General features: G+C 37.9%; 1 protein-coding gene across 1 annotated transcript in view; it reads right to left on the reverse strand.

Moving 5' to 3' along the window:
• LOC129241916 (kin of IRRE-like protein 3) overlaps nt 1-12,943 on the reverse strand; it is a 46,876-nt gene that overhangs the window by 20,594 nt on the left and 13,339 nt on the right. Inside the window, exons 2-3 of the mRNA XM_054878467.1 lie at nt 5,621-5,831; nt 4,886-5,013 (exon numbers count right to left, since the gene is read on the reverse strand). Coding sequence (XP_054734442.1) covers nt 4,886-5,013; nt 5,621-5,831 — 339 coding nt within the window. The remainder of the gene's footprint in view (nt 1-4,885; nt 5,014-5,620; nt 5,832-12,943) is intronic.

The following is a 12,943-nucleotide window of genomic DNA, read 5'->3' on the forward strand; positions in this document are numbered from 1 at the left end:
AGTCAAACTATACTCCTTCACGACAACGCCATGTCTCATGGTGCACAAGTCGTCAAAGCCGCACTTCAAAAGCTCAAATGGGAGGTCATTCAGCATCCGCAGTATTTTCCGGATCTTCCACCGACCGATTACCATCTGAAGGGCTTTAGCTTCGTTTACAAAGAGGTCCTTAAAAACTGTATCAACTACTTCTTTGACACCAGATCAGGCGATTTTGGCGGAATGGCATCAACAAATTGGTCGAGAGGTGGGAAGAGGTTGTAAACAGCAGCGGGGAATATATAACTGATGAACTTATTGATATAATTATTGGTTTTTGTTTAAATAAAAGTCTTCGGTAAAAATGCTACGAACTTATTCCCCAACCCAATAATAATAAGAAAAACTTTAGGAATTCTACTCATTATATTTCACTATTATCATCATCACCAATTAGCGTTACAATTCGGGGTGGGTTTTAGCCTTCTCTGCAATACTCATCCAGGCCTCTCTGTCTCTTGCTAGATATTTCCAGTTGGTTACTTCGAGCGTTCGTAGGTCTTCTTCTATGCAGTCCATTGATTGCCTACGGGGGTGACCTCTACTTCTCATTATCATTAGCTTTTCCTGCATTATTAGGTTTTGGGCAGGCGTGCTTTCCATTAGCCTTTGCGCTTTGGATGAATTTGACAATGTTCTCGCCATGCATGGTTGGTTTGTATGATATTAGGTAATCACCTATTTCGTTTAACCTGAGGTCATATATCCTCCTGAGTATCTTTCGCTCAAAGACTCTGAGAGATTATTCTTCGGATGCGGCCATGGACCGCTCTTCCAAGCCACACAAGTCCTAAATAGTATCTTCGATTTAAGTACTCGTAGATGTATTTGGTCAAAGTATGTTTTATTTGTAGCAACTATTCGGTTCTGAATGCACTTTTTAGCGTGATTGTCGTTTGTGATTAGGACGCTTTCAAAACCTTCAAAGGTAGATTCACTTAATGTTATGCTTCGCGGCATTAACTAGCACTTATTTGGACCGATCGTTTGTTTCGATTCATGGTTAAATTATAGACCAAACTGAAGATGTTTGACAGTGAAACCAAACACGAAACGTGCGTCAGCTGTTTAAACCAACTGTTTAAAAAGATAATAGCTAAAAAATCACCCGTTATATATAATTGGCACATACACCCTTTTTGGGTGTTTGGCCGAGCTCCTCCTCCTATTTGTGGTGTGCGTCTTGATGTTGTTCCACAAATGGAGGGACCTACAGTTTCAAGCCGACTCCAAACAGCAGATATTTTTATGAGGAGCTTTTTCATGGCAGAAATACACTCGGAGGTTTGCCATTGCCTGCCGAGGGGTGACCGCTATTAGAAAAAACGTTTTCTTAATTTTGATCTTTCACCGAGATTCGAACCGGCGTTCTCTCTCTGAATTCTGAATGGTAGTCACGCACAAACTCATTCGGCCACGGCGGCCGAGTACTTCACATAACATACAAGGTGGCACAAAATTAGTCACCCCATCAGAAGGTAAAGCGTTTTTCAGTAAGAGCGCTTCAATTTTTTTTGAATAAAACACAAACGGTTTGACTTTTTTAACTATTTTTTTTTTTATTTTCGAGTTTGAACATATACATTTAAGTATGAAATTCGATTTCTTTTGCATGACCACCGCGTGCACGTTTTACGAAGTCCAATCGTTCAACCCAATTTTCGACCACTCTTTTGCATAAATCGGCGGAAATTCCAGCAATTTCGCGTTCAATATTGGCTCTGAGCTCACAAATCGTCGCCGACTTGTTACTGTAGACCAATGACTTCACATAACCCTAAAGAAAATAGTCTAGAGGCGTCAAATCACACGAGCGCAGCGGCCATTCGACCGGTCCATTTCTGGAAATAATGCGCTCATCGAACTTACTCTTCAACAAATCAATTGTAGCGTGTGCTGTGTGGCTTGTGGCCCCGTCCTGTTGAAACCACATGTCGTCTAAGTCCATACCATTCAATTGCGGCCAAAAATAATCGTTTATCATGTCGCGGTATCGATTTCCATTCACAGTAACGTGGCGATCGTTCTCGTCAACGAAAAAATATGGGCCAATTACGCCACCGGCATGTAAACCGCACCAAACAGTGATTTTTTCGGGATGCAACGGTGCCTCATGAATCACGTGTGGATTGCTTTCTGCCCAGTAATGCATATTTTGCTTGTTGACAAAGCCATTGAGCCAAAAGTGAGCTTCATCACTGAAGTTGATTTTTTGGAAAAACAGCAACAGCAACAGAACGATTATTTTCATAAAAAATTTGCACGATTTGCAATCGTTGCTCAAGTGTGTAGCGTTCCATGATGAAATGTATACTAATGAAGTTTACAAATGACAAGCGAAAAATAAAAAATATTGCGTCGTTCGCCCTCCCTATCGGAAAAAAGTTGAAGCGCACCTATTGAAAAACGCTTTATATTATTTTTGCAAATGGCGCCGTACGTCAATTTGATTTGACAATTTTCAACTAGACAGGTGCAGCATACGAACAGACAAAACGTGTTAAATGTGTTTAAGAGTTACTTTCGTTAGAGACTAGAAAGGTTCACCTATTGAAGAATTTGCTTTCTTCCCTATGTGCCTATTTTTTTACGAATAGGTATATAGCGATCATACTATATTTTATATATTTTTGTTCCTCAACCGCATTGCTTAAAATACATTAACTTATGCATATGCCCTTCTAATACTTATATAATATTTTGTAAATTATGATAACTGCGCCGGCCAACGCTTCGTTGGTATGTGGTATTTGGTGTTTCTCAAGATAAGCTGTATTGCACTCAGAGAGGTTTCAACTTACCGTACTGTCTCTGGTGCTGCAGTCTCTGTGATCCCTTCCACCTCATGGTCCGGGAACGAATGGATTCGTGAGACTCCAAGAATAAACACGTCATCACTAGTATCTCAGAACGGAGATGCCAAACCATTATGTGGTGGCAAAGCCGATGGAATATTGAACCGAGTAGCAGATGGAGGGTGAAATTTATTCCATCAATAGAAAAATGGGTCCAAAGGAACGTCAGGGATGCAAACTACTTCTTAACTCAGTTCCTCTCGGAAGACGAACAATTCCGGAGATACCAATACTGCATGGGCAAGGTCATCCCAAGTGCATATACGGCGTAGCGCCGAGCGATGACGCTGCACACACGTTTTTTAGTTGTGGCGGGGCTCGCGGAAATAGGTGCTCTGAGGAAGCAAATTGGCGACATCGCGCCAAGCAACATAATCGGCAAAATGCTTGAATGCGAGGACAGCTGGAACGCGGTAAAGAAATACATCGAGAACGGACTACGAAAAAAAAGGTAGACCTTGACATAGTGCAACAAAGCGAAGTCGCACAGATAGATACATAAGAAGACGAGACTCTAGCATGAAAGCTGGCTACAAATATGGTGGACGCAGACGTGGGTAAATAGAATTGGTCCTTTATGTATGGCATTATTGGCCCTACCGATGTAATATAGAAAGTAGTTCCGGGAAGAGGGTTTCCGCCCAAGGAGAAGAGGAATCGAATTAGTGGCCACACCCACCGACGCAGTAGATGACGGTCGCTATAGGTAGTTTGAACCCTACCTCACCCACCAAAAAAAAAAAATTTTGTAAAAATTCACGTTCTCGCACCTCTCGTAGAACCTCTAAGGTAGAAACCTCTCAGAGAGTGTACTCTGTCCAGCATGTGGAGAGAAGGATGAGACGGTGGACTACTTTCTATGCGTCTGCTCCGTCTTCGCTCGAATCAGGTATGAGGTCTTTGGCACTGATGTGTTAAGAGGCGACCACCTAGGCTCCTTGGCACGACAAGATCTACTCAGATTTCCTCGGAGATCGGGTAGATTTAAAGAGAATTAAAAGGGAATCCAAGTGTAGTACAATGGGCTTAATTGTGTATGGGTGCTGCATTTGCTAGTTGTCCCGACCAAAAATATAATATAAAAAATAATAAAAGGTAGAAACGACATCGGTTCAGAGAATTTTCAAATGTCCAACATTCCATGCCATATAAGAACACAAACCACACATATCATTGCACAAACCGAACTTTAAGATGGAAGTCATGGCGGCATAAAATCTTTCTAAACTTACAGAAAGCCATTTGAGCCATTTGAGAAGTTAGATGGTTGAAAAATGGTTGTTCTCTGTTGTTGTTGTTTTTTTCCATAGTACATCTAAAAACTGAAAATACTATTTTGTGTCTGCTACTATTGAATGACCTGCAATTTTGTCATCTTTATGATGCAATGGAATAACCAAAAACAAGTGGCCCCTGGGACTGGCAATGTGAAGAATTGCAATCGTAACTGATGCTATGCTCTCTAGCGGAGGGGGTTGGGTAAAATAAACGTCATATATGAATTCCTCGTACCCAAAAATTACATAAATACATTTTCTACCCAACAATTTAGCAGAATAAAGGAAAATATACAATTGATTGAGGATTAATAACTAAAATTAAAAACGAGGAGGCGCAAAATCCATTTTAGAGCTAAGTTTCCCTGGACTTTTTCGTTCAGAAGCAGCAGAGTACTTCTGTCGCTGCAACAAAGAGGAGAAAATATTAACTCGCCTTTAAGGAACATGTTGCAATGTCTTTTCGTAAGGATTTCTTGAAAGCGTTCACTTCATTTAATCTAATTCTGGCAATAATTAACCAAAAATACCACAAAACTTAATACATATAACCAAGTCATGACCAGCATAAGTTCAACAATAACAATCACACGTACTGCTTTTACATCATCGTAGTACGAGTATATGCTTAAGCGTATGTATGTATGTATAGAAATTATGTATAAAAATTCGAGCAAGGCGTTCGCACAATATTTAACAGTAAATTTTAATTACCTCATCATGATGATACCAGAAAATGTAGGCCGGCGGCTCGGGGCTGAATTTCACAGTGCACGTAAGATTTATGGTACTGCCTTTGTCGACATGAAGGTCAGGCCCACCAAGGATAGTCGCTGTTGGCACTGTGCGTTTATAAGCAGACACACGCACATATACATACAAAGCAAGCAGTGGACGAACGAAGTCACAACAGGATGCGGCGCAAATTGTGAAGCAGTAGGAATGAATGACCGGCGTTGGTTTATTTGGTAAGATGTGGGCGTGTTATTTGGTTGACCGGCAATGACACAAAAGCGTGCGCGCGTATGACACATAAAAAAGAGACAAAAATACAAAAACACTTACACATGTACATATATATTTTTATATATTAGCGCAGTACTTTAGCGCACTTGCATGGCATGAGTGAGTACTGTGAACGCGAGAAATACAAAAAAGAATTTTAAGAGTGTAATTTGTGCACAAAAGGAAGTAAAAGTAGCGTTGAAATGAAATGAATACCAAATAAATACAAACTTGGTCAAATTAAACTAGTTTTTGATAGCTGCTGGGAGAGTGTGTTTGAGTTTTTTAAGGAGTTTATGGAATGGCAGATAAGATGTGGGTGGGTATGATAACGCACTTTATTTATTACTTCCTTACTTACAATGAGTATTAATGGGAATGAGTGTGTTTGGAAAATAAAAAGAGTAAAATTATGCACTAGCTCCCCATTTGTTCTGTACTCACCCACAACGTTGAGCCGCACAAAATAGCTGCGCACCGGTTGGGTGGATATTTGGCATTCATACATTCCTGCATCTCGCTTCTGTGCCCATTTTATTTGCAACGTCCAATCATCAGTGTCGTGGTGATGTGTCGCCTGGAAGCGCTGGTCTGATGTGTATGTGTACGCACCAACGGTAAGTATGTGTATGTCACGATGCCGTATCCACGAAACCTAGAATATTAAGGAAGTTACGTTAAGGATTTGCGGAAACAAACGTAGGTGTGTGATAGCCTGCGCATGCATGTGTGTGTGAATGCTGATAAATTGCGTTATTTCTTTTACGACATATAAGTTATTTTACGCGCATTTATTGTCATATTTATATACGATGGTGGTGTAAATAAATAATAATAAGAAGGGCGGGAGGGGTAGTTAAAATAAATGTTTTCTATTATATTTCCTGGCTTACGAACCGTATGCATTATATCATAAAAATGATATAAGTAAAGGCAATAGAATTTAGAACTTTAAAGGCCATGTAGAAACATTTACTGATATTAAATGAAAATTGGCTTCTGTTTCTCTATTCGGATAGATTGTTTACGTTCCATTAAGGGAGGAAGTCCATGTAGAAGCCTCAAAATCGGTCATTTTTTAAACATAGTTTTAAAGGTGATAAAATAATTATATTATTGTGAAGCCTTAACACAACTTTACTTAAGCTTTCGAGAGTACAAAAAAAAAATTAATTTTTTTTTCCAAAATGGCGGCTCAGGACTATTTCTTGTCGGCTGCCTACGGCGCGAAGTCCCAAACTGCTCTATTTATTACTCTTAATCTATCGATCTGAAACAAAAAAATTAAACTGATTTTTTTCATAACATATTAACGGAAAGGTTGAACATATAAAATTAAAAAAAAAACAACTAGAAAATTAATTACAAAATAAGCCTTTAAAAAAAAGTCAGAATTTAGGGTTATTTTATAGACATTTTTAACCCCCAAAAAGTAATTTATCATCACGAAATATCTGAAATTTCAGGTTTATTCTTTCGATAGTAATGTACAGAAAGGCCTCACCAAACTTCAAAAAAAGAGGTTGTCTGTAAAGTCGGTTTACTGACGATAGTTTAACGTGACAACGTCATAAGAAAATATTGATGGAATGGTGGCAATTTTCAAAACAACATTTTAATTTTATTTGTTTGATAGATATTTTGTATGCATATAGAGGAGGAGGTAAATGGAATTGCAATGGAATAGGTCAAGTTACATTTATACAAACGTGAAAAATGACGAAACATTTATCAAATTCACGAAAGATATCTTCAATTTCGATTGTGCATCAGACGTTAATAAGTCAACAACACTAAGAGGCACCATCATCGATTTGCCTTTTTCAAGACACTTTACACTCGAAACACTCCCTTTCATTTCCTACTTTTTCTATCATCGTCCTATTCTCAACAGAGAAATGGTTCATTACCATGCACACAGGAAGAAGGCATATGCAAATACAAGTACATATGTGAATTTATATACCTACATATGCGTATATACATACATATATATGCTCACTCAAGTAGGACAGAGCCAGATGTCGAACGTTGCCGAACGCGGGGGCCGATTGTGCTCTTTGTCGTTCCGCGCTCTCGCTTGCAGTTCAAGCACATTAGCTTACATTTGCTTGCGTACGGAATAGATTCGTACATTTGATATGTCCATATGACTTGTATGCATCTTTACATATAGATTTGTTCTTTTTGAAAATTGCGCGAAATTGTATATGTATATGCATGTTTATATACATATATTAGTATACCACATATCTTATAAGTGCCTATATGGTAAATATTACCCTACATTTTTTCCTTCATATATAATAAAAAAATGAATAATAATTACATTAAAACAACAGGTATTATTAACAAACTTGGTTTTATTTTAAATTCTTCAAGGAAATCAAATTATTAATAATCAATAAGAAGGCATATGCAAGTACAAATACGTGAATTTATATATGTACATATGCGCATATACATACATATATACGCTCACTTAAGTAGGAGAGAGCAAGATGTCGAACGTTGCCGTTCGTTTGCTTTGTTCGTTCCGCGCTTTCGCTCAGTTCATTCAAGGTAACGGCAATGAGCAAGGTAACGACAAATGAGCAAGGTAAGACTAATGAGCAAGGTAACACTAATGAGCAAGGTAACACTAATGAGCAAGGTAACGACACATTTTTTCGTGCGTGCAGCCGGCTAAATCGAATTATAAGACGTTATCACGTCAAAATCAGTCGATAAATTTTTGAGTTAGAACCCGAGCAGTTTATAAAAATACATCTTCGAGATATATGAGCTTAAAGTTTGAGGTACAGGAGCGCGCGGACCGCTCTCTACATAGTTAATGGGCTATAGAAGCTATAATATTAGGAATTTCGGCATGAACATTTCACAGTATATTCTTAAGATACAATGCTTTCGAAACATCGAAAAAAATCGATTTTTTGAAAATTGTACATGGACTTCCCCCCTTAACGAAATATCGCCTTGCCCTCCGCCTTAACTAAGACTCGAAAATGAATTCGCCCCAGATGTAGGTGAGGACGGCCCCCGTACTTCCATTTCAGAAGCTTTCCCAGGATCGATACCCAGCACCAGGTGGGAGCCTACCTCCGACGTGGTAATGGATTTCTGCCTACTGCACGAGTATCCTCTCTTGAAAGTCGGGTCAAGATACTTGTTCTGTGCACTGATTCATGTGAGGAGTTCGGCTGAAGTACCCGAAGTCCAGACAATCGCTCGTACGAGGGTTTCTTTGCTATTCTCAAGAAGATAAATTGGCTGGAAGTTTCGCAATTACTTTTTCCAACTAGTCTCGGGAAAGTTCATCGGAACAGTGCACTTTACAATACCGTTTTCCATACTGTACGTTTTAGAAAAATCTGTGTAGACATCAAATACTGGTTAACCTGCTTGAAATGTAGAAATGCAAAATCAGGAGAATTGAACCAGGTTGCTAACCGCAGAACGCTCACAGACAGAACCATTTTGATGCTGATCGATTATTATTTGTACAAAGAAGTACATTTTATCTTTCACCGACTTTTCAAAATACTTTGAGCAAGTGCTGACTTCTTGTTCAAAAATTTGAAATACGATAATTTATTTTTATGAAAATTAGTAGTGCGTTTTTCGGAATGAGCAAGCAAGTTTTGATTTCGTTGCCTGTAAGTTGCAATGCGTTGGGGTAAATGATCATCCTTTAACGCATAAGGATACCCGATATCCAGTTTTCCAATAAATCTCATATATTTTGAACAATTCCTAATAATCGGTCTTCTCTAGAAAAAAAACTGAATTAGATAGAAAATATCTGTTTTCGTCATAAGTTTGATTTAAAAGAAGTTTGTATTTAAACGAAATTTCACAAAAAGGCAACTGACAAAAACTAACTTGACGAATCTTCATTAAAAAATCGGCATACGCAGCGGATTTGTGTCTCGTTTGTTGCGTTATAATGGCCCCAATCACCAATTGTATACTCTTGAAGTCAAGACGAATCGATTGGTGCCATACTTTAGTTTTTACGTAAATCTTGTTATTTAGCAGTTTTTTGACTGAAAAATAAAAGCCTACTATACTATGTTCCCAAATAAAATAGAAGTAACAAAATAACTTTTTTCTCACAACTTTTATTATTACAACTATAAACGGTTGGCCCCCTGTATGGAAACTCTTCTGAGAAAATTATTACTACTACTACTAAGTAGTAAATCTTGTATAAAAAGAGGGGAGGGCGGTAAGCCTGCGCTCTGCCAAAAGAAGGAATACTCGTTGAAGTAGATCTAGAAGAGGTTTGAGGTTCATTACAATTACCTACTGGAAATAAATTTTGCACATTATTTAAAGCTATCGAACGGGCTATCAAACTATTCCTTTTCGGAATGGTTTTCGGGTTGGTGATTACAGTTCAATAAATGAAAATGGCGCTGCGTTCTCATAGTCAAACGCAGTTTTTGTAATACATATACTTAGTCCTGCCATAAGTTCTGTTACATGTTAAATCCGATTAAGATATGATATTATAATACTTTTTTTAATGAACTTAGTTTTATTTAAACACATGAATACTTAAGAAATCAAATTTTCACTCGAAATGATCACCATTTGCTTTTACACAAGAATTAGGCCATTCAGCACGCACGGTTTCCATGGATATTGACTTCGCTGCTCGACCCAAAGAGGACGACCACTTCCTTTTCTGTCTGTCACTTCAGAAACGTTTGGGGCAAACGATTGATCTTGCGGTAAAACATTTTCGAAATATTAAGTTTTTTCAGTATAGTTCAATGCATACGAACAAAAGCAAAAATAACGGAACTTGTTTCTGTGAATTACTTCTCGTCGCACGAATTGTAAAATTTATCACAGAATTTATGGCAATACTAAATAAATACTCGTATAGTACCAAAATAATCTGTCCAATGGCATTGGAATGATTTTCACAAAAAATCTGCTTTTAATGATATAAAGAACAAAAAATTATCGCCTTTAAACAAGTCTTGCATCCAAATTGAAAGATCATAAATAAATGCCATCCATGGCAATCATTTTTCTTCCCGTTCCTTGTTCACTCAGCAACACAAAACACAAAAAAAGGAAAATTAAGTCAAAAAACTGGTAATTGGGTCACCAATTGGACTAGGGTGACATCACGAAAATCAGCTGATGTTGTCAAAATTGCTGAGAGCAAAGTAACGGTAGCACTATAGGCACCTCCTTATTATTCTCTTCTCTTCCTACTTCACAGTCCCACAATTGGGGGTGCCTCTAGTTTTACACCCCCTTTGAATGGCAAATAGTTTTTTTATGAACATTTGTCAGAGATTTCCACTGTCTGCCGAGTCTCGACCGCAATTTGAAAACAATTTTTTCTATTAATTGATGTCTCGTACCAGAATTTGGAACCTGTGCACTTCCGAATGCTAATCGCGCACCAACCCACTTGGCTGCGGTGACCGCAGTTCGTCATTTAATTCAATAAAAATGATTTGATATTTGTTGCACAGGAATGCGAAATCGTGAAGGCAGCAACAATAGCTGGTAATAGCAAAGAATGACGAACTTTAATAATATACAGCAATATTGCTTTTAGAGGATTAAACGATTTTTAATAAAAAAATTAAGTTATGCAGGTATTTTGGCGCTTGTTTCATGTTAATCATGCGAAATTATGTAGGTCAACCCTTTTTTTTGCTTAGAAAAATTTGATTTTTGTAAGATTTTGTGGCCCTTACCATACAAAGTTTGAGACATTACAACCCCCTAAGTGCATAATTTCTTAATAGGCTTAGAGTTGGATTAAATTAAATACCACGCCCAGCACAAAAAATAGTGCAGAGCGCGGCAAAGTACGTAATAGTGATGAAGATGTCAACAAATGTTTGAAGGACTATAATTAGAGAGCGTGCTTCTGATATTTGCGGCCTCTCAGCCCGTCTGATTGATGTTCTTTTGAGAACAAAGGCTAACATCAACGCCATCTAATATCAAATGCCATGTAACACCAAACGCCTTTGCTTCTCACTACGACGGACGAGGACAAAGTAAAATGCTTGAACAACTCATTATTTTGAGCTCACATACTGATGGAAGCGAAAGACGATTCAACCAAAGCGCCTCTTTACGAATGAATGCATATGCAGTAGCATTGCTTAATGAGACACCTGCGATGGTGGCAAAGGAAGGCAAAGCAGTGGGCTTGATTTGTGATTTCGGTGAAAATTAGTTAGATGTTTACTCAACCAATTAAGAAGAAGAATTTATGATTTGGGTACAATCAATTTTTCGGATCGCAAAAATATAAATCAAAAGGCGTCATGCATATGCAATTAACTTGGGGATGTCACAAACTTATTTATTGTATATGACAGCAATTGAACGTTTCATATGAATATGTCTGTTATTAATGGCTATTACGTTTTATATGTAAATACTGAGTTACAAAACACTGCTCTAATTAAAAAAAATGCTTACAAACTTATATTTCTTTTTTTTGGCCGGGCAGATATAGAAAAATGGAACAACAAAGTCAATTACATTTATGCCACTGCTGCCTAAATGGTGAATTTTTCTTAATATTCAATCTGCTTCACACTGGAGTGGGATTTTTGTGTTGGTTTTTCGCACACGCATCTTTACGGCTGGCATAATCAATGCCAAATGTCACTTGACTGTTATACATTATAATTTTATTTGGTATTTCTTGCAGCCAGCTTCTATTTGGGCTTAAGTTCGCTCATTTCATCGCCAACTTCCGCACTCTCACTACATAGCCAACACAAGAAATTATTTCATATAGACGCACGAATTGTGAATGTGACATTAAAAGTAAGAAAATGGGAAAATGTGCCAAGAATCTCAAATGCTTTTGCACACATAGTGGGGCAAAAAAAAGGAAAACTACAACGAAAACAAGCATGGAAGACAACACGCCAACTTGGCGCAGCTGTGCAAAAAGTGTGTAGCGAGAGTGTAATTCCTGCGAATGCATAAAAACAAAAAACGAGACAACATTGCGAAATACCAACGAAAAATAAAATGTTTGCCATTATCTTTTTATACGTACACGTATGCGCTTGTGTTTTAATTTTTGGTAAGGAAAATACTTCCCTCTTTCAATTGCGTTCATTTATTGTTGTTCTTATTGCAGGCATGCAAATTTTTTCTTTTCGTTTTTTCAAGCTCCTTCCGCTCTGTGTTCACATTGTTCACCATCCATGTAAGCGTTGAACTTTTTTTCTCTTTGGTGCATTGCAAACCAAAAACAAAAAATACTCGTTTTTTGTTTTTGTTTTCCTACTCTAACTGTTGTTTTATGTAATTCTTCTATGCTTTTTGCTCCAACTCTTGCATATTCCATTTTTCGATAACATCCTCTCCGTGTGGTTATTGTCATTAATGCCAACTGACGGGTGTAGGTTCGCGTTCACCAGCACTCCGGTATTTGTGGTTCTTGCGCTTAACAGAAATAGGATCCGTTATTCTACTAGCCAGGTCTCATATGGGCGCGTGTGTACTGGTTTGCTATTTAGTTACGTATCTACATTGAACGGAGCCATGTTTGACTATGTTTTCATATCTGCGTGCAAAATTGTTTCTCTTTCATTTAGTTCGGATTAAAACTAAGCTTAGTTACAGTGGACGGTAATGTATGCAAACCTTTCAAAACGTTTTTGGGGTGTGCATATCACAATAAAAAAACGGACCGCAATATAGCTGGTGCATACACATTTTTTATTTATTTTCCTCGGAGAATCAGATTAAGGTGTTCGGGTC

Source organism: Anastrepha obliqua, chromosome 3, assembly GCF_027943255.1.
Source record: "Anastrepha obliqua isolate idAnaObli1 chromosome 3, idAnaObli1_1.0, whole genome shotgun sequence".
In the NCBI taxonomy this organism is placed as follows: domain Eukaryota; kingdom Metazoa; phylum Arthropoda; class Insecta; order Diptera; family Tephritidae; genus Anastrepha; species Anastrepha obliqua.